This window comes from Taudactylus pleione, unplaced genomic scaffold (assembly GCF_031769625.1).
Source record: "Taudactylus pleione unplaced genomic scaffold, aTauple2 ptg000236l, whole genome shotgun sequence".
NCBI lineage: Eukaryota > Metazoa > Chordata > Amphibia > Anura > Myobatrachidae > Taudactylus > Taudactylus pleione.
Genome location: NW_028284638.1, coordinates 4,712,299 through 4,735,186, shown reverse-complemented (window position 1 = coordinate 4,735,186; position 22,888 = coordinate 4,712,299). Strand labels below are relative to the sequence as shown.

Sequence of the window (22,888 nt, the reverse complement as noted above, 5' to 3'; positions counted from 1 at the left end):
CACATATATATATATATATATATATATATATATATCACATATATATATTGTATATGCTACTTTACAAAATAATAATAGTAGTAATAATACAATAATATATGTTTTTAACAAGCATAGGAGTTAACTTGATAAAATTGTGGATTGTCACATTATCCCCATAATTTCCATATGACCTATAAATACCATGCACAGAAATAGTTAGTGGCAGCATAAATATAGGTGACAGAGCTGGGTCTGATACTTACAGATGTGATTAGCAGAAATGTCCTGTGTGGGGTAACAGTTTAAAACAAATTTGTCAGCAAATAAACTGACTGCACTCAGCTTTTTGGCATGACTCAGATCCCATTAGGACCTGCTACTAAAGATTTGGCTATCTGTAATTGAGAAAAGAGATACTACTTTAATAAATAATTTGACTGCAGGTACAGAAGGTAATAATTAAATCCTATTAGGTAACAGAGGTTTCCTGCCAAAATGCAATATAGAACTTGATTGCAAATAAGATGGTATAATGCGCTTTAATAGGAAACAGGTGAACACAGGTATGCTGTTACATAATAGTTTAATTACCTTTTCTGTGGCCTGCTTCTAGCTACTGCTGCAAAAAAGGAACAGTGTCAGGTGGTTAAAAACAGCTTTTGTTCATGGCCCATTTCTTTGAATCTAACAGCACATGCATTAATGTCTCATTGCAACATTTGCTATAACGCTTTTATGCCTAAATTCCGGGTCTAACCCGGAGGTTGGAAAAGGGTTCCAAACCAGGATATTCCCGAGTCGGCGCCGTTCGCAAAGGAGCCGGATCTGCAGTGACCCGGCTCTTCCGGCGTGGAAGTGGACGCTTGGAGATGATGTAATCTCCAAGCGCCTCTGAAACTGGCGAATTGGCCGGCATGCGGCGCGCTCCAGGTCATCGTGATCCGGATCGCACCGTTTACACTGCAGGGTTTCACGGATCATTCCCGTGTTAAACCCTGCAAGTTACCTGGGTTGGATTGCCGGGTCACCCGACCTGGAAATCCAACCCTGTCCCCTTTTACACCAAAAAGCTATCTGGGTTAACCCTTCAATAAACCGGGTTTTAGCTTTGGTGTAAAAGTGGTACTAGTGAACTCTAAGTTCTAACTTAAATATCTGTTACTAAATGAACAAATTGCCAAAAAGGTCACTAGTGATAAATTACATTAAAGAGAGGGCCTGAAAGGCATTTTGTAATATTTTGTTCCCATATCAACAATGATAAGCCAAGTCAGCACATGCTCTAATATTTACTGGTGACAGGCAAACTATTACATCTTGAATTGGCAAGTCTGTTCATGAATTACTTTAGATCTCAATATTCTAATTAAAGCACAAGGGCCAAATTATCTAGGTGTGCTATTTACAAGATAATCTTTTATAGGCCAGAATTAAAAGCAACCTGTACAATTTATGGGTGGTTATACTTGTATTATTGAGACATATATATTTAAGCATTTTAAGTTAAGTACCTTTAAAGAATACATACAGCCTTATTTTTTCATAGATGTCATCTCCTTTTTAAAATCTCCCGGTAAGTTGCAAAAAAGCAAAAATAATGTTTGCCAGTTACACAGACATCTCTCAGCATGTCATTAAGGCAGAGCAGAAGGATTTCCATTACACTGAACAGAAAGAGCTCAAAAGAGTGTTTCAAAGCCTCTCTGCTCACTATGGGTCAGATTCAGAGGTGCACGCAGTTCATGGGCGACTGGGATTTCTCATGGATTTGCAAGTGCAAATATATGAAGATAGGAGCTAAAGCATTTCCCTTGTGTGCGGACACACTTTGATCAAATGAGCAATGTTCAAGTGCGCTGGTGAATCAGATATCTACACCATCATCTCCTAGAGCATCCCCTGCCTGACGCAGTGTACCTTGTAACTTTTTTAAGATATGGCCACTTGGCTGCGGTGCTGCGAAAGTGATCACCACGACATGCTGAAACCCACCCATGACACTCCCATAAAACACCCATGTCACCTCCTCTTTTTGTGAAGACTTAGGTCACCTCCCAGTTCCCACTCTGACCCTCCCATGGATAGCAGAAAACGTCTCTCGTAATAGCGATGTTGTACGCAAATTACAATGCCTTCACACATTTTAGTTTGCGTGTGCGCAGTAAGGGTTTAATAGACTTTTGGTGCATGCGAAGTAGCAATAAACACTCAACTGCGCCCTCATCGGTACTGTGACCTGAAATCAGGCCCCATATCATGTGCCATTTCACTGTGGTTACCAGAGTTATTTTAAACTGTGTACACACTGCAGGTTTATAAATCATTAATAGCAGTCTGAAGAAACCAAGCCAAGAATGGTAAATACTAACATTCTTCTTAAAGCTTGCCACAGTACATTATGCTGGTTAAAGAATACACATGGTTGCTGCTGGAATATCCTCCAGGTCATAATTGCAGAACTTCAAAATTGTTATTAATTGTAACGGTTGCCTTCTGCAAAACAAAGCAATGCACCGAAGGGTTAATAAAATTAACTTATTTGTAAGAAAAGTATAAAAATGAGCCTGGATAAGTACAAAGGTAGTACTGGACAGTTTTAATGCAGAAGACAATATCCAGCCGTCTCAGTTTTATATTCAGGAATGGGAAGGCCGGAAATTAACAGAATATGTCACGTAAGCAAGATTTGGTTTAAGAAATATATTTTTTGTTGTTTTCAGGCCAAATCATAAGATAAATACCTGCTGTACCAGAATGATATTTTTCATTTCCTCTCCAAGCAGGACAAAGAAATCAAGTTGGGACATTCTGATTCTTTGGAGACAGGAATGTGTCCTAGGGTGAAATAGCTAGTCCACAGCTGAGTGCTACCTATCAGGAGTGCTTTCCTGAACTCCTGCAGGCAACAAACCTTTCAGAATGGACCACTACACAACAGATGTGTGAATGCAAACATAATGTGTAAATCATTCTGAGAGCTTAGCTCATAGCTACAGCAGACAGGAACATCTACAACTGAGAAGTTCAAGAACAACATCTAGTGTAATGAATTTGGATGAAAAACAAGATTGACAGACACATATATGGTCATTTACGAACAAGAAAAATGTGGACATGCGGAGCACAAATATGAAATAAATGCATACTTTTAATGAACACACATATTCATAGTTCATTGCCACTGTTCACTCTGGAAGTGCCTCTATGCAGACACAAGCACTTTGCACTCATTTCAGGTAAAAGTTCAAAAGTAATTTCAAAGTAATTCCTACTGTAACTTTTAGCCTCTCCATTAATTTATACGCAACTTTTGCTTTTTTCTTTTTACATAAAACTGCTTGTTGGGAGTCTCATTTTATCTGAACTCATCAGAGTAAAGGGATACCGGGGTTGTCTTTATTTCATTATTCAAATTTGTACATTGTAACATTTTATTACCTTGGTATATGTGCCATATAAAATGTTATAAAGTTCTCCCATTATAACATTTTATTACATTGGTATATGTGCCATATAAAATGTTATACAGTTCTCCCATTAAACACAACAGCCAATGGCCAATCTTTAGTACCTCTAAAGGGGCCTATCCATTAGCAGATAAATTGAACGACTGAACGATATATCGTTCAGTCGTTCAGTTTATCTGCTAATGGATAGGCCCTGAATGATGACAGATGCGCACTCCCGCGGCCGATAAATTTTATCTTTCATTTCTCCAACATGTTGGTCAATTATCGCATATCGCTGCCAGATATTAGAAATATCTGGCAGTTTATATGCGGTAAACGACGAACTATATTAATAGCAGCTACAAAGCACTGGAGAGAAAAAACTCCACTCCCTGAATGATGTCATGCAATATCGTTCATCATTCGTCTTTTGCAAAAATCTGTCATGTACATGACAGATATCTTTCAGCACAGCCACCGGAATTTTCAATAGATATCTTTTGTCTTTCATCGTTCAGAAAAACATCTGCTAATGGATAGGCCCCTTAAGAGCAAGTAAAATTCAAGCTGGTTTAAAGTTTCTGAAGACATATGCTACACCGGCAATACATCTTCTTCTCAAATATACCATGTTTACCTTTAATCACTTACAAATATAATTAGGAGGCGTTTAGCATAATTCTGGGGGAGTTTCTTGAAGAATCATGTAGCATTACCCCCCTCAGTGGCAATATATCCCCCAAAGACATTAGTCACACCCCCATGGTCCGTATGCATCTATTAGGCATTAAGTACCCCCAGTGTCAATAGGGTTTGGTATATTTTGTCAACATTCATCATGTCGACATGTTTGCAATGACCACGTTGACACTGAAGAAATATCAATTTGATTAGAATGTTGACCAAATGTTCTTGGTGGTCTAACGGTGACTTTGGCAGTTCTGGTGGCTCTAGTGGTGTCTTACTAACTCAGCATTCATCTGACGGTAACTTTCGGTTAATCTCTCCTCCCGCAGCCTTACCCTAACCCTCACCTCAGTGCATGGACCTCCCACAGTCTAACCCTAAACCTCCACTGCCTAACCCCAACTCTCCTGTTCGTGCAGAATGTCGACATTGTGAACATGTCGACATTCTGCAGATGCCGACATGTTCCATGAGGATATTTCAACAATAGGACTCTCCAGTGCTGGGAGGGTACAATATAAAACATGACACTGAATGTAACTAGGCTTTCCCTTACTCACCCATCTAGGGAGAGGACATTTGCATGTATCTGTATCTGTGAGGAACCACAAGGATGTCACAGATTAATAAAGTGGTACTGATAACCTCAGAATTAATAATCAGATGTTTAAAACATAGGAATGGGATGATGTAGTCAGCGGAATGCCGGCATCGGGATTTATGATAGGCGTCGAAATACCGACACCTATCATAATCCCGACGCCGGAACGCCAAGGACGACATCCCAAAGGAAGGTAAGTCCGGGGCGCCCTTAGCATTAGCCACAGGAGGGGGGAGGGTTAGGATTAGGGAATCCAGTGGGGTTAGGGGTAGGTTTGGGGAAGGGAGATTAGGGTTAGGCATCCCTAAGGGGGAAAGTTAGGCACCCCCAGGGAGAGGTAGGGTTAGGACCCCCCCTGGGAGTTAGGTTTAGGAAGCAGTAAGGGAAGGTTAGGGTTAGGCAACCCTGGAGGTAGGTTAGGGTCAGGCACTGGGGGGGGGGGGAAGTTAGGGTTAGGCACCACTAAGGGAGGGTCGGGGGGGGAGGGCAAGGGAGGTTAGGGTACTTACCTGCCTCTGTCGGGATCTTCATCCTATCGGGCATCCGCTGTTGGAATTTGAATCGGCGGCTATACAGCCGTCGCCATTTCAATCCCATTCCCATAGGAATAGCCCGAACAGGTTTAAACATCAATAATGTATTGATTTATACATGCCATTTTTATAGTACATTACTGTTCTGTTCAGGACAAACGTGTTAATAAAAACTGTTTGCACTTTTAACAGACAGTCAACTATGCAGCTAAGTATAAAAAAAACAATATATAGGCATAACACCATACAGACCAAAAAATAAAATACAATTAAAACATGAGACTAAAATTAAATATTTCTCACTGATAGGTAAACTGGACGCATTTCACAGCTCCTGGCCATCTCCTCAAGCAGTAAAGGAGTGAATGGGGGTAGTGAAAAAGGACATGACTTATAAGGACTAGGATTTAATTGGAAAAAGGAAACTAATTTAAAATAGGAAGGTAAATACATAATAGACCCTTAGAATAATACATACCATAGTCTAGACTCTAGAGCAGGGGTGGCCAACCAGCGGCTCTCGAGCCGCATGAGGCTCCCCCCACTGGAACTGGGATCGCTGGTCTCTGAAACGATCAGAGACTAAAGAAGCCTCTGATCGCTTCAGAGGCCAGCGTTCCCAGTGATGCATTGCGCGGGAGCCAGAGCAAGCGTGGTCAGGTAAGTACTGGGCTGGGGGCACAAATACAGGAGGCACTGCTTAAGGAGCACAAATGCAGGAGGCACTGCTTAAGGGGCACTACTTTAGGCAGCACAAATACAAGGGGCACTGCATAAGGGGCACAAATACAGGGGGCACTGCATAAAAGGCATAAATACAGAGGGCACTGCATAAGGGGGACAAATACTGGGGACATTACATAATGGGCACAGCTACAGGGGGCATTGCATAAGGGCCACAACTACAGGGGGCATTGCTTAATAGGCACAGCTACAGGGGGCATTGCATAAGGGCCACAACTACAGGGGGCATTGCTTAATGGGCACAATTCCAGGAGGCAGTGCAGAAGGGGCACTACTACTGGGGAATTTCATAATGGGCACAGCTACAGGGGGCACTGCATAAGGGCCACAAATACTTGGGCATTGCTTAATGGGCACAATTACAGGAGGCATTGCAGAAGGGCAACAACTACTGGGGGCATTGCTTGATGGGCACAACTACAGAGGGCACAGCATAATGGGCACTGGCTTTCTCAATGTATTTTATGTGGTTCTGGATTTCAATATGTATTTTACAGTATACGGATGTGTATTTTAAATGTATTTTATGTGGATCTGGCTTGTTTCTGTGTATTTTATGTGAACGTGGTTATTTCAATGTTTTCTATATTGCTCTGGCTTTTTCTTTCGCTTCAACAGTGAAAAAATTATATTGGGAAGTTTATGTAAATTGTGTATTTTCAATGTCCTGGGCTCGCCGCCAGCGTGACTAAAAACGGGGGTGTGACACAAGGCCATGTTGATGCGAATATCATACCAAAGGCGTGCACACAAAAATGGGGCGTGACCTTGTGACAGCTAGGCCACGCCCCATTTTTGCACACGTGATCGGCTCTTCAACTTGACCACAAATATTATTTGGCTCTTTGCCTCTGACTGGTTGGCCACCCCTGCTCTAGAGGATGGAAAGCAATAAGTGCAAACAGAGAAATACCCCTTTTCCACACAGTTCCAAGCCGGGTCAGGAACGGGATTTACCCCGTTCCTACTGCAGCGCCGACCCAGGAATATCCCGGGTCGGCGCCATTCACACAGGTGCAGTGCCGGTGCTTGGAGATAATGTCATCACCAAGCACCGGAAACTCCCGTTCTCCCCTGAACGTCAGACCGAAGTGGATCGGCGATCAGAGGAGAGTGCCCTTCGGCGGTAGGAGGGGGTGTCCTTATGGGAAGTTGTCTGATGTCACAACTGTCACCAGGGACACGGGCTGGGAGAGGTTACAGCCTCCACATATGAGGCGGGGATGGGTTAAAAACCTCAACGGTCCGGCTAATAATCTCTCACTCCCCAGTGGCAGCTTCCGAATTCTTCCAATCCGCATGCTGTAATGTAAACGGGTCCCGGGTCGGATGACCCTGGTTACCCATTTACAGTGAGCAAGACCCGGGTCTTATCCGTGTAGAACCCTGCTCGGAACCCGGGAAGAAATCTCACAGGATTTTTTCCTAGGACCCTTTTCCACTTAGCCGCGACCCGGGTTGACATGGCAATAAGCCAGGTTTTTGCAACAGTAGAAAAGGGGTATAAGTATAATCTAAAGTAAACGTGAAGTTGTGAACCCCTTATATCTCATAAGGTTGCAGGTATAGGGTATCCTGTGGTGCCACCCACACCCCCTGAATGACATTTCAACAATGACATCATCATAAGGTCGGTATTATGATTGGTGACAAGTACAATGTTGACATAATGACTGCATTCCATGTCAATAGATCATTCAGCGGCATTAAACTGGCAATCCACTCCCCACCCCTTAAGGCATTACCCCATCCCAGTTTCATTACCCTTCTTCCTCATGCAAGGCACAGTAGAGTGTGTGTCAGAAGGAACTGGTCGTCAATCACTTACTGCAGCTGATCTCTGCACTTGCAGTGATAGGCAGAATACTTCAGTAATCTGCACATGGACTGCAGAATGCCGATCACATGGAATTATTGGGGGTAAAATTGGCATGTGATGTCGGCAATCACAGACTGCTACATCACTGCCGAGGGACTGGACAGCAGGAATAAAACATATGCAAAACTGATTTCCTTTTAAAGTGCACGGGGGAGGAGGAGGAGGCACGGTTGCATGGGAAGTGAACATGTCAATGAAAGCTCATCTGGTGACGTTCACATCCAATGCCACCCTGCCAGTTCAGTGGTTAAAGCTCATTTATATATCCCGTCTCACAAGGCAGGAAATACAATTAGCCGTTATTTGTTAGAAAGAGCCTAAAACACTGAATGATTTGCATAATGTCACTCATACAGTGCTTTTAAAGCACCTGAGATGCCATCACACAGATCACTGGCCACTGACATGAAGGAGAAGCAACCAGCAGTTTCTTACATGTGAAGTTGCTGATTGCAGCTCCTCATATCCGTGTTAAACAGGGAGTGAGGAGCTTAGCCATGTCACAGCAAACCACTACACTTCCAGTGCCAGGATAAAAGGACGCCACTCTGGTGGGGGGCACTCCCAGTGCTAGTACTTGACCTGCAATACATAATCTTATCTTTCATGAGGTACATTACTGCTGATGGCAAATTCAGCAACGCACTCCCAGATCTACCAAGCGCTTTGCAAGTATCTGCAACCCAGAAGTTGCTGCTATCTTGGAACACTACTCCATTTTTAGTTTCCACAAGCAAAAAAAGATGCCTGACATCACAAAATGGGGAAGATTCAGCAAATGTGCTATACATTTGTAGTTTTTGCAGGTTTGTTATTTACCCTTTTTGTAGACTTTTAACTTATTTCTCATTAACCCTGAGGATGCTCTGGTAAGAACTGGAATTACCGGGGCTGCCGGCACCATGACATCATGTTCTCAGGGAGGCGTGGCCGGCACAGAGTGCAGAAAAGAACTGTTACGGCCCTGTGCAACTAAGACGCATTTGGATGGGAAAAAAAGGCTTGCCACAGACACTTGGTGGCTCACTGCCACCGCATGGCGCATTGAAACTAGGTGTATGAGGACACATCTGTATATGCAACATACCATTGCTGCTACAGCGGGAGGGGGGGGGGGACCAACTAAAGAGACGGTACACACTAGAAATGTTGTGGAGGGACCTGAAGTGAGCAGTTCATAGGAGGAAACCCACCAACATAACAGAGTCGAAGTTGTTTTGTATGGAGGATTGAGGTAAAATTCCTCCAAGCCGATGTTCAGGACTAATCAACAATTACTGGAAAAGTTTAGAAGCAGTTATTGCTGCACAAGGGGGTCATACCAGATACTAAAAGCAAAGGTTCACATACTTTTGCCACTCAGATATGTGATATGCTAATCTTTTTTTGAGGAAAATGACCCAATGTCTATTTTTTTGTCTCATTTGGTTCTCTATCTACTTTTAGGGCTTGTGTGAAAATCTGAGGCAGTTTTAGGCCACATTTCAGCAGAAATATAGAATATTCTGAAGAGCTCACAAACTTTCAAGCAAAGAGTGTGTGTCTATACTATATATATACATATATATATATATATATATATATATATATATATATATATACATACACACACACTGTATGCGCACTATTTTATAGAAGAATAGGTTCAAGAATGCTTGGGAGGGAGAAGAGCAGAGGTGTGAGTAACGTGGGAGGAGCTACAGTAGGGTGGGGTATCCATTGGTGCGTAAACCAATTGATGTCTCTCTTGTAAAATATGCTCTACAGTAGCCTGTAGGCTACTATGGGCTAACGCCATCTCACATGTTAGGTGCCAGGGTCATGATCAGGAACGCAAAGCTTGATAAATATGACAGATTTCTATAGGGCTGCTAAACTATCTCCGATATCTGTCGAGGTCATTCCTTGTTGCATCCCAGAGCTGCTTAGATTTTGTGGGGATCCCCCGAAAATGGCTGTTTTCAGAAAATTTCCTGCCCAGTCAACATTTCCATTGAAGATTTCAGCAGGAAGGGTCATCCAGTACCCGTGTGCGATTACAATAATCTACAATAAGGCCATCCTTGAAATCATTAGCGGCTCTGCCTAACCACCCTTGCTGGGTGGATCAAACAATCCATAGCACCTGTGCTGTTTTAGATGCATATCACCACTCCGGTAAGCTGAATAGGACATCTATAAGGTCTGCTGATCACGGGACAGTGTAGGCCTAGGACAAAGCTGAGGCATTGTAAGCCACCCTCCTACTTTACCTCTGTATTCATTATTATTATATACCATATCACTTAAATATATAGAAACAGGACCATCGATATGAATCTAACATGCATATTGGGCTGAGTATCCGTCACTATACTGGCCTGATCATCTACCAAGGAACATCTCAGTCCTCCTGTCCTGTGCGTGTTCACAATCGCATACTATTGGATAGGAATGATTCAATGCGAATCTACAAGTGACTTCAAACATAAAACGGTTACAAACTTCTATTATGTTTGTTGTATGAAAACTGATACTTTTTGCTTTAACTATATTCCTTGCAAAATCGACTTTGTTGCAATACAGTTTGATACTACCAGACCTATTTATATTTTACTTTATGTATCCACCTGCTACAATAACAACTGATTACACAAGCCTTTTACACCATACTGACACATTGTTTCTTTTCTCTTTACTAACTCTTAAGGTGCTTACACACATAGCGATTTTTTACCCGATTTGGCCGATTTCGACGAATCGTGACGACAAATCGTGTAAAATATGCCAATGCGCATAGGGCAGATTTGCCAATCTGGGACACAATGCAATGGGTGCACGATAGATCTTAAGTCAGATTGGACTTTTTTACTCCAAATCATGTGTTGGACTGCCGGGGGAGAGTTCAGGGGAAATTGAACACATCATGGGATTGTGAGCACATCACTATGTGTGTAGGCACCATTAAGCTGGGTACACACCTAAAGATTTTCTGTCCAACCATCCAACAAAGGGCCTGATTCAGACCCGCTCGCTGGTCGGCCAGCGTGCGCAAGCCCCGGAGCCAGTGAGAACTTCACTCGCTCCGGGTCTCGCTACAAAACGGGGCGGCTGTCGATGTTGATCGACAGCTAGCCCCATTTTGTAGGCGGGGAGGGGGGGTGGCTGGACAAACGTTTGTGGACAGCCCTACTGACACCATTCGTGATGTCAGCAGTGAAGTTCCTGCTCTATTAGAGCAGGAAGTTCACTCGGGCTTGCGGGAACCGAGACCTTACCACAAGGGTCTCGTCGCAAGCCCGATGGTCGCGATAATAGTGACCATCGCCAGGCTGCTCGCAAAAGCTGTGGGTGGTCACCCACAGCTACGCGAGCGGCCTGGAGGCAATTTAAAAAAACAACAAAAAAAAAACAAATCTGCCCTGATTCAGAGCGAGCGCTTGCAAATAGCGAGCGCCTCTGAATCAGGCCCCAAAGCAGCAAAATATTAAAAACTGTCCAAACTTAATGATTATTGCAGTTTCATTTGTCTCAATGAAGTTATGAAAGTAAGAAAATGCTGCATAACAACATGCTTCTTTACACAAACTAGAATATGTCCTACTGCTAAATAAAACCTAATATTTGCATTTAGATGCAAAAATCAGACACATTATGGAAGTAGCCAGCATGCGGCATGGAACACTTTGATCAGCCATTGCCCAGACAGTATCACTAACATCCCGCAAAATGTTTCTCCTCACCAGTACTTTTAACACATGTTCCTGCAACAACTTTCACATGGTTGTATGGAGAATGCATAATATGTTAGTTGTGTCACATTTGTAAGCATTCATACAGTCAATTTGCTAAATCCTTCTCTTCAGTCTCTAAATGCTGTTATCTAGAGAGTAGAGATGAGCGGTCCAGCTTTGGCTTGGATCTTCCCACCAAGTTCGGATCTTAGAACTAGGCAAAGCGATGATGGTTTGTCTATGAAAGAGGACGTTTTGCCTCGTTCTGAGATCTGAACTTTGCCGGAAGATCCGAGCCAAAATCCAACCACTCATCTCTACTAGAGATCAAGTCCATTTCAATTCCACAGCAGATGTTTACCTGGTAAGTCTGAGAAGAGGAGGATGCATTCATTAAATCCATTAGCAAGTAGCCTGACCCTCAGCTGCTGTAAAATGGCCACTCCAATACAGAATGGGAACGAGGCGTTTCCTAGAAGCAGCGTGTCCCACAGGTGGAAGATCTTGTGCAGAGGGAAAACATCTGAAGACCAGAAAATAAAAATGCATAAAAATAATTCCTATACATTTGTTTCATTGGACTAATAAAAGCAGCAATAACATATAATTTAATTAGCAAGAGAAAGGCCAGAACACACAGATACAGTTATGTCTGCTATATACACAGAGGGACATGGGAAGGGAATGGTTACCCATACCAAACTGCATTACTGAATACACATGGCTGGGCTGCTAAGCAGCATCTTAAATGACAGCACATCAGTGAATGTGAGCCGATTAGGTGATACTGACATCTTCTTCAGCAGAGTATACAGCACATAACATTGAGTACTGTGATTGTGCCTGTGGTGCCCATGTGCTGAATTTTGTATGGGATTACTGGAGATGACCGGAGAATAAGTACATTTCATTTACCATAGAACGCCAAACTACAATCATATTTGCCAAATATCCCACCTATTAGTCAAACATGGCAGCCCCTTGCCCTAGACCCGTCTTACCTTACCTGGTGTCTTTAGCAGAAACTATTTGCATCTGATGTTTGGAAAACTTCTAAAAGTTAATACAATGTAAAGTTGGATATATCTGACAGTATTATTTATTTATTATTTATTACCAGTTATTTATATAGCGCACACATATTCCGCAGCGCTTTACAGAGAATATTTTGGCCATTCACATCCGTCCCTGCCCCAGTGGAGCTTACAATCTATGTTCCCTACCACATGCTCACACACATACACACTATGGTCAATTTTGTAGGGAACCAATTAACCTACCAGTATATTTTTGGAGTGTGGGAGGAAACCGGAGTTCCCGGAGGAAACCCACGCAAGCACAGGGAGAATATACAAACTCCACACAGTTAGGGCCGTAGTGGGAATTGAACCCACGACCTCAGTGCTGTGAGGCTGTAACGCTAACCATTACACCGTCTGTGCTGCCCAACAGTATGAACACAATATCCATCCAATCAGTTCTATCACCAAATATCTGATTACTTTCAAACTTCTCTCAGCAGGCAGCAAAGGAGAAGTTGCCAGTGGGGAATAGTATCTGTTGCCTGGGACCCACTCGGTTATACTGATTGGTAAGGGAGGGGAATTTAATGGTTTCATGCTACTCTAGAGTGGAGTTCTCCTTTAAGTAATGCTAGAGACTTAAAGATATAACCTTAGCGTTCTATCAGCCACAACTAAGAAAAAATAAGCACAAATAATAAAACTATTTGCTTTAAGTTCTAATCTTTATCTAGCGACAGTTCAAAAGATTAATGCAATGAGTGCAAATTCCATATGTGTGCTGCATCAGACTAGACCCAAAACCAGAGCATCTTTCATCCGCTCGTTAGTGCTGCACATCGTCTCCATGTCTCTGTGCTGTGCAGAGAGGTCAGAGTTCATCACTATTGTGCAATAGAGCTGCCCTTACCATGACACAATATTTTCTGCTGTGTGAGAAAATGGGTAAAAGTTCAATCATTACTGTCTAAGATTTCATACTTTCACATCTTATAAATACGGGTGCGCTTTGGGAGATTAACACTAAATGACAAACTCCTCTATATGTGTGTTCTTTCTTGTGAGTCCCCACTGCTTCTATAATTTAACAGTTTTATGAGAAATACAACTTCAAGAACTACTCACTTGTTACCAGTGGTCCACTGCACATACATGATTTGGGAAAATAAATTTTATAACAACTTGGAAATAACTGTTTCATTTTTTGTAGGAATAAGAACTGTGATTTATACCAGAGGAACATAAACAAAAAGTAAAAATGTAGCTTAAATACACAGGAGGAAGTAAAACTTCAGCGTTCTGCTGCAGAGCCCAGCAGGCCAATAGCACAGAATTATTTTAATGATGTCGTCATCCCATGCCCTTGACGGACTCCCTCTTTTCCACACACAGCAGCCGGGAAACAGCACACCAGTCCGGGGTTCTCGTGCAAGCTGGTCGGAACCAGTCTTTATTGTGCCAAAGTACATAAACACAAACAAAACATAAACATAAGTCTTAGCCTGGCTGGGCACTAGCTACACAGCAGATTCCCTCTCTATAATAACGGTAGGGCCTATTGCCCTCACCATCAACAAAAAACGTGCACAGTACTTACAAGGATTATAACCAAGTGTCTCTGAACAGGCTAGTCTGCCTGCTCTCCCAGGTGTGATAACCCAGCTTATATTAGCAGTGTTCATGTGAAAGCCCTTAGGAGCCTGGGGTCAGGCTGAAAGACCCAAGACCTGGAGTGGCCTGTGGATGAGCCCTCCTTTTCTCAAAAGCAGACACTCTGGTCTGTTAGCACAAAGGACTGCCCCTGGGGGTTTTAGAACACGTAGGCCAAAAATCTAGGACAAACGTATCTGCCATTGACCACTTTACCAGTGCTTCTATCACAATATATATATATATATATATATATATATATATATAGGGAAAAATAAGTATTGAACACACAATCCACACACACAAAGAAATCAAGCCATAGATGTCCATAAATTAAGTTATGTGTAACAGTGTGAAATGACACAGGTAAAAAGTATTGAACACATGAAGAAAGGGAGGTGCAAAAAGGCATGGAAAGCAAAGACACCAGCTGAAATCTATCAGTAAATACAAAGCAATCCTGCTCCTTGCCAGTGCAAATTAATATAAGCTGGTTCAGTCACAACTGATGGCCTACAAAAAGGTGTCTCATTGCCAAGGTGTCACATAAGAAACATCTCATGATGGGTAAAGCAAAGAGCTCTCTCAAGACCTTCGCAACGTTATTTTTGCAAAACATACTGATGGCATTGGTTATTAAACTTCTGAATGTTCCAGTGAACACTGTTGGTGCCATAATCCGGAAATGGAAAGAACATCATTTCACCATAAGCCGGCCACAAATAGGTACTCCTCGCAAGATTTCTGGTAGAGGAGTGAAAAGAATTATCAGAAGAGTTGTCCAACAGGCAAGTACCACTTGTGGAGTGCTTCAAAAAGATCTGGAATTAGCAGGTACAATTGTTTCAAAGAAAAGAATAAGTAATGCACTCATGGCCATGGCCTATATGCACGCTCACAACGCAAGACTCCATCGCTGAAGAAAAAGCATGTTGAAGCTTGTTTAAAGTTTGCTGCATATCACTTGGACAAGCCTGTGAAATACTGGGAGAATATAGTCTGGTCAGATGAGACCAAAATTTTACTATTTGGATGCCATAATACACACCATGTTTGGAGGAGAAATGGCACTGCACATCACCCCAAGAACACCATACCACAGTGAAGTTTGGAGGTGGGAACATAATGGTGTGGGGCTGTTTTTCAGCATACGGTACTGGCATACTTCATGTGGCTGCAGGAAGGATGAATGGAAAAATGTACCGAGACATTCTTGATAAAAATCTGCTGCCATCTACCAGGATGCTGAAGATGAACAAGGGTGGACATTTCAGCAAGACAATGATCCCAAACACACAGCCAAGGACACTCTCAATTGGTTTGAGAGAAAGAAAATAAAGCTGCTAGAATGCCCCAGCCAATCACCTGACTCGAATCCAATCGATAATCTATGGAAAGAACTAAAGATCAGCGTTCATAAAGAGGCCCACGGAATCTTCAAGATTTGAATTGGCAAAACGGGCCAAAATGACACCTGAGCAGCATGCGACTAGTTTCTCCATACAGGAGGCATCTTGATGCTGTCATTACCAACAAAGGCTTTTGTATGAAGTATTAAATAAATTTCAGTAAGCATGTTCAATACTTTTTACCTGTGTCTTTTCACATTATTACACATACTTTAATTTATGGCCATCTATAGTTTGATTTCTTTGCATGTGTTGATTGCATGGGTTGTTGCTGATATTTGGTGAATATTTAATTACAATAGCCCCATTACAAATATTTTTATTGAGAAAAATGTTGATGTGTTCAGTACTTATTTTACCCGCTGTATATAGACAGAGTCCAGGATACATCATCAGACGCAGAGGAATTGCTGCAAAATCTACTGAACCATTTCATGGAGGATATTTGAAAGATACCATGTTAGTGGATCCTTGTGAGAAAATAATTCTTGCAGATTTGCAATATATCTGTGGATGCTGGACACCTGGAGTTATCAGAATAAAAACAGTATGTTAATACATTAGGTATACATCTTCTGCGACTACTAATGACCTGGAGAAAACAGAATAGTAAAAATACCCCTGATGAAGTCCAATATTGACGAAATGCGTTGGAACCTTGAAAATAGATGTGATTTACAGCAGAAAGCTCTATTACTCTTAATGTAAGTACAGAGTTTTAATTTTTTTTTAAATACATTTTATTGGTTTTACACAAGATTGAAAGGCTGATTACTATTTGTTGGGTGATCTTGGTGTGAGGGTTCTATTTCAGAAGAAGAAGATCTAACCATCCCACTTTCCCAGAAACCTACACCTTATGAAAGGAGATATAACTGCCTTTGAAAAAATGGGGATCACCACTGGACAATATTTATAAATAAGCGCTCCCCGGGATCTTTTCTAATGCCATCTAATGTCTCTTCAGAATCATAGCATCATTCCCCCATGTCTCTTATGCCCCCCTGTATCTCTTTCATTTCTGTCCCATCTCCCTTATTGCTGCAATCCTTCCATCTATCTCATCTCTGATCCCCTCTCCCTGTCGTGGGGGGGGGGAGGGGCGCAAGTGAGGGCTGTCAGAGCTGGCTGGAAGAGAAGTGAGGATGTAGCTGTGTCTGATAGCCAGTGGATGCTGGGAGGGCCTCTCTGCAGCTCTCTAATGCGCAACTCTGTGACAGCCATAGATAGATAGATGTCTGCAGTCCACTTTAAAAAGCAATATTCCTGGCTCAGATTCTGTAATTGAATTTTCAGGGATTCAGAGAGCATATGTTCTCTAAATTGCAACACAATTAAGCATTATGTCTAATTAATAATCATGAAAAGATTTTACACAGAATTTAAGATCAAAATAATAGCAGACCGGTAAGATCTTCCAAGAGGCTTTCTAAAGCAATTGAATTCGGATCATTACAGAGATTTCAATCACTATCAGCTAAATCATTTAGAATAATGATGTATTCTATTGACAAGGTTCATTCTGTAATGTATTAAGTCAATGTAAGCCATAATTAGAGCTCTAGTACTCAATCAATTCTATGCCAAAATGCCAATTTTAACTTAAAATTAAAAACTAATGTGTAGCCAAATTACAAAGCAGCTAAATTTAGCTAAATAATATTGTACATTATGAAAGAGAAGGTATTCCAGTATTTATACATGTAAAGCAGAACTGTAGCTTGAAAGGATTAAAAACCGAGAAGAAAGCGACTGATCAACTGACTGAATGCAGGTTCTACTAGGAGGTGGAAGCTTGGTGTGCTGTATCTGAACACAAGCTCCAGTCATAGGATTATCACACATTTGAGATTCCTCCTGGTAGCAGCTGCTATTAGCTGCTGAGCCGGGTCCGGGTGCTGCCTAATCCCAAACGGGTGGAGTCCAGGAATCCCTCTTTGCCTCAAATGAGGCGGCTGTGGGACAGACTGGAGGCTGTAAGGCATATATGGGAACGAGGGTCTATGAGGCATATAAATGGCATGAGGGGGCAATGGGCTTAAAGGGGAATGAGGAGTTATTAGGCATATAAATGGGCATGAGGGGGCTCTGGGCTTACACATAAGGGGCCTATAAAGTGGATGTGGAGCAGATGGCAAATAAAGGGGAATGTGGGGGCCTGGAATTTGAGAAATAAAATGGTTGTAACCCTATTGCTGTTTTGGCCACGCCCCTTGTCAAGCCCCCTGTCCAGGAATATGAAAATGTGGTAACCCTATCCAACCAAGAAAGTGACAATGAAGATTTACTGACATAGTATAATATCTATATTATAAGCATGGGCTTGAACGCTAAACCAGATTAACTGTGGTGAATGATAAAATTGCAGTCTATTAATGGAACAAGTTGGTGGATCAGTGAGTTTCATGCTGGATATGCACTAGGCAAACAAAAGCATTTAGTTGTGTGCCGATATTATTGGTACAGTACTATACCTTCCCTCCCAATAAAGTTGTATCTTTAGGCAGTTGGTGATATCTAGGGGAGTTGTTTGATTGTAGTCATTGTATTGATATTTTGTTTTGGTGCAGAAGATAGCGCCTTCAAACTAACACAGCTCTATTAGGCTTCAAAGGTCATAGTACCTTTTCCCAGCTGTTAATTGGGGGTTGAATGGACAAAGGGTAAAAGATACATTTTTCATGTGGCGTGATGCAGCTGCCCATTATTCTGACCTCACTACATATGGTCCGCTATTCAGGTTCTCCACTGGTGGCACACTCAATAACATACCTCCCAACTGTCCAGATTTTGGTGAGATATTCCCGAATCCAAGACCTTCAAAAGAGGTGAAGCATACTCAAAAGTGTGTGGTACTTCACTCAGAAGCAGACCTTTCTGGTCAGATAAGGCAGGGTTTGGGAATATAGGGATGGAGAGTATTTGGGACTGATTTTGCATGCCTAAAATATTTGGATGTATTCAGTGGGATGCCCAAAACTATTATAAAGGAAAAACAGTTGAAAATATGAAGAACACATCCCCGTAGCAAGCGGGGCCAACACAAATGGAAAACAAACATATAAAAGAAATACATAGCCTTTCCCGAGCAGAAGAAACAACTTGCAGCATTTCATAACTAGGCAACCTGACACTACACAAACTCAACTTTTCGAGAGAGAATCGTCATGAAAGGGGAATGCGGTAGCATGTTACAGAGGAATATAATGGGGCATAACTGAGGGGGCTGTGAGGCATATAAACATCCATGATAGGACTCTGATGTGCTTGACCACCAAACTGCCCCATTCCTTTTCCCTATATGAACCCTTTCATTGACGTGCAAGCACCCATTCATAACTGCTTCTGGACTGTCCAGGACAAAGCTGTCCCAACTGGAGGGACAGAGCATTAAAATCACTACTTTCCCGTCTACTTTGCTACAGTTGCAATATATCCAAATTGGTGGCTTGAACTCCAAATAAATTGAAATATGACAGACAGAGCTAAGCCAGAAGCAATAATATACAAAACTGCATAACTTTTATAAGCCTTAAGGTGCCCATCCACTAGCAGACCTCAAAACGACTGCACGATTACAACATTGTAATCGTGCAGTCATTTGTCAGTCTGTGATGTGCCTTCACTAAGTCATTCAGTGTAGGCACATCAATCATCTGCAACCATACTGAACCTGACGTTATCGTCAGGTTGTCCAGCATGTTTGCCCGATGATAGATGTCTAAACAACCAGCGGGAGCGCGCATTGCTGGTCGTTTTAGACATTTTTTAAACAATCTGCAAACGATTATCGAACGATCACGATATCGTGATCGTTCAATTTAATCACCTAGTGGATGGGCACCTTAAGCTAGCTGAATCAGAATTAGTGCATACAGAATTGTTTTTCCGTACATTGCAACGTAAAAACACACCAGGGGGCACAAATATAATAATCAATTTTTTTATGCAATCTGGGTGCAATATTAGCTCCCAAAATCGCATTGCAGGATGCCATTAAACCGGCAGGATATATTAATTAGCACATGCAGGCACAGGGGCTCCGAAAGGAAAGGAGTCTGTGCCTGCGATGTGCTCAGACTGAAGAGACCGTGCACAGGTGCCTGGAAAAGTTATATAGGACTCTCTGCACTGAGATTGGGCACAGGAGTCATATGAGAAGTAAGTCTCCGTGAGTGGCTGTAATGGTGTCAGCTGACAATAGGCAAGATGGCTGCCTTCATGCAGCAGGAATATATACTGAAGTGGAATAAACAGGAACATCCTAAGATGACTGGTCTGTGGAGACAGACAGTCAGTGAAGTAACAGCGGTGACTGAGGTAAGAGGGTGGAAAATCCTGGGGCGTGACACTAGAAAGTTTGTGAGCCCTTTAACTTAGAATTTTCAGAATTTTTACATAAATATGACCTTAAATGTGTTCAGAATGTCATATAAATCATAAAAATATACATAAAGATAATTAAATTATATAACACATTAATTTGCTAATCAAAATGATAAAATATTAAATGTCCTTGTCAGAAAACGTACATGAACCTCTAGGAATATTAACAGAGTTAAGTGGGTAATTAAAAGCAATCACTGGGATAACTGTCAGGTGGAACTTTGGGTGGCCCTGTCCTATTTAAAAACATAATCCAAAGCCTTTGTTACCAAATTCAGACCCTAATCCATTAGCAATGCTGTCACAGGACCTGAAAGATTGGTATTCATACAAGAAAGTCCACCAACATTTATGAGTTGAAGCAGTTCTGTAAGAAGGCATTTGCCATAAAAGCTGACATGTGGGACTGAGCAGCAACTGCCAAATCATAGCTGCTAAAGGGGGTCCACGCAATTTATTACATCCTAGAGGTTCACATACATGCACCTGGACAGGTTTTCACTTTTTGGATCATTTATATTAGTGGATGTCTTAATGACTAGTGAATGAAGATCTATAATACAGATACAAATTTTAGGGAAATGCCTTTGACATTGGTTTAACATGAAGCCCATGTTTGACATTTTGGTTGGTATCTACAAACACGATAGCTTATATATCTAACGGCGGGAAGCCAAAACATTAAGGACAAAACAGAAGAAGTACTAGTATATCCTGTCTTGAGCAAATGCTAGTCAAGAGAAATTATTGGCTTTAAACAATCAATATCCAAGTATTGGGCCTGATTCGCAAAGCAGGCACAAGTGCAGAAGTCAGTGGCAGACAAATTTACTAACTTATGCCAATGCTAGTATCCATCTGGCTTCATGCCTAAGATCATACCACCCACTGTTTCTCCATCCGCAGCTGTCATTATTAGCATCAGCGCTTAGACTGACCCCATGCTGGGTGCAAAAGATTCATCTAAAACAGGTAGTGAATCTCCATCCATGCACCCCAAACAAAAACAAAAAAGTCTGACTACATGCCCACGACACTCCGATGAGAGGGATCTGTTCTGTGTTTCCGCATGGTAGCCACCCAGTTGATGCCTAGAAATACCCTTTTACAGACAGAGCAATCCGGCCTTGTGTGATGTGAACCATCTACTATTGTATCCTCCGTAAAGGTGAATATACATGGTGAAGGCCATGCACATTCCACTTCTGGAGGTGCATGCACCGTCTGCTGATAATCACAAGAAGCATCCACTTTTGGATTTGCACCCAACTCAGAATCAACCCCATTATCTACAGCTTGGCTAACAGCAGTGAAGCGCACTTAATTTGATGGTACGATATGGCAATATCTCATTAAAGCGAGAGATTGAAGGTTAACATACCTGCAATCAATGCAGTACAGCAATAATGGAGTGAGAGCAGAATTGGTGGTCTGTAATGCATATGGAAGTGTTAAGGGGACGCATTCATTACTGGGACATGAATAACCTTAGTAAAAAAAAAAAAGTATGTTGAAAAATATATTGGTCTACAAACTATTTAGGATAAATACACTGAAATGGAAAATTTACAATAAAAAAAAAATTTTAAAAGATTAATGCGGAACTCGGAAATTCAGATTCTCTGGAAATAATATAAATAATTTATATAGTTCAACCTGAGAATGGAAGATCTGCTCTTGAAATGTTTTTATTGTAAGTTCAAAAATCAATAAAAATAATTCATTTCCCAATGCAAATAAACTATTCTAAGTTATCATGAGTAGAATAAAACTGTAAATAGCAGAAAATCCCATCTGTCTCAATGTATAGTAGTGAAAGGGAAAGAGTAATTCACCAGTCGGTCTGGTGGGATTATGTATGAAATACTGGCAGCTCAATAGCCGCCGGTTCAAATCCCAATAGCAGTATCCCGACATCTGAAGATCCCGACAGGGGTGGTAAGTATGCTATCCCTATCCCTCTCCCCCCCTAACCCTCCCTTAGTGGTGCCTAACCCTAGCCTCCCCACTAGTGCCTAACCCTAAACCCCCCCAGCAGCTAAGACCTAAGAAGCCCCACGATATGTTTCCTCAGCATCTTCTGCCATCACTGACCAATCATTCTCAAAGATGCATTAACACTTTTGCAAAATTGCTTTTAATCAGTAGCGTTTTCAAGTCAAAATTAATGGGACATCCAATTTTATACAGTTCTAACTACCACTCTTTCCACCTTAAAGTATTAGATTTATGTTGTTCCGTCATCTAGAGATGCCATGCAGCTTTTCTCTGACTGCTGGTACTTGCATAGTGACCACATCCATGAAACAATATCAAAAAGACTGTACCTAGTACACATGGCCATCCAGTCAGGTACATCCTTTAAATGCAATCAAATAGCATAGACAGGCCTCTACTAGGCACCTAAAGCTTCAGCTTTATATATTTGTTTTGCAGACCAAATTTTGTGAACTGTATGAGTCCCAAAGGCAGTCACCCCACCTACCATTCTAATAGTCCAAGTAACAAACCAAATAAAGCTGTTCTCATTAAAACATGCCTGAAAGGAACAATGTATCATGCTTGTATTCTCAACAGTAAAGGTGAGAAGAACAAGAAAATGTAGTCTACACCCCTTATGTTAGCAAGTCGCATTACATTTCCATAGTACTGCAGCACCAATCATTATGTGGAATCCGGTTCAGAGCCCACTACGCTACACTATGCCTGCACAAGAATATTATACAGTCGATAGCACATCAACCATGGCTGAACACCCGAAACAGTTATTTTAATTTACCAACTAGCTAATAACCATGGATATTCTTACAAGTGGACCTGAGGCGCTGTTAAG

The 22,888-nt window shown here is 41.8% G+C and overlaps 1 protein-coding gene across 10 annotated transcripts in view; it reads right to left on the bottom strand.

Annotated features, from left to right (window-relative positions):
* The window catches only part of TBCK (TBC1 domain containing kinase), a 328,992-nt gene that overhangs the window by 175,620 nt on the left and 130,484 nt on the right, over positions 1–22,888 (bottom strand). For 9 of the 10 annotated variants that reach the window (XM_088479469.1, XM_088479464.1, XM_088479466.1 and 6 more), the window contains one exon: positions 11,950–12,111. The exons of the other annotated variant lie outside the window; for it this stretch is intronic. In XM_088479469.1, the coding sequence (XP_088335595.1) occupies positions 11,950–12,111 (162 nt within the window). The remainder of the gene's footprint in view (positions 1–11,949; positions 12,112–22,888) is intronic. 10 annotated transcript variants of the gene reach the window in all.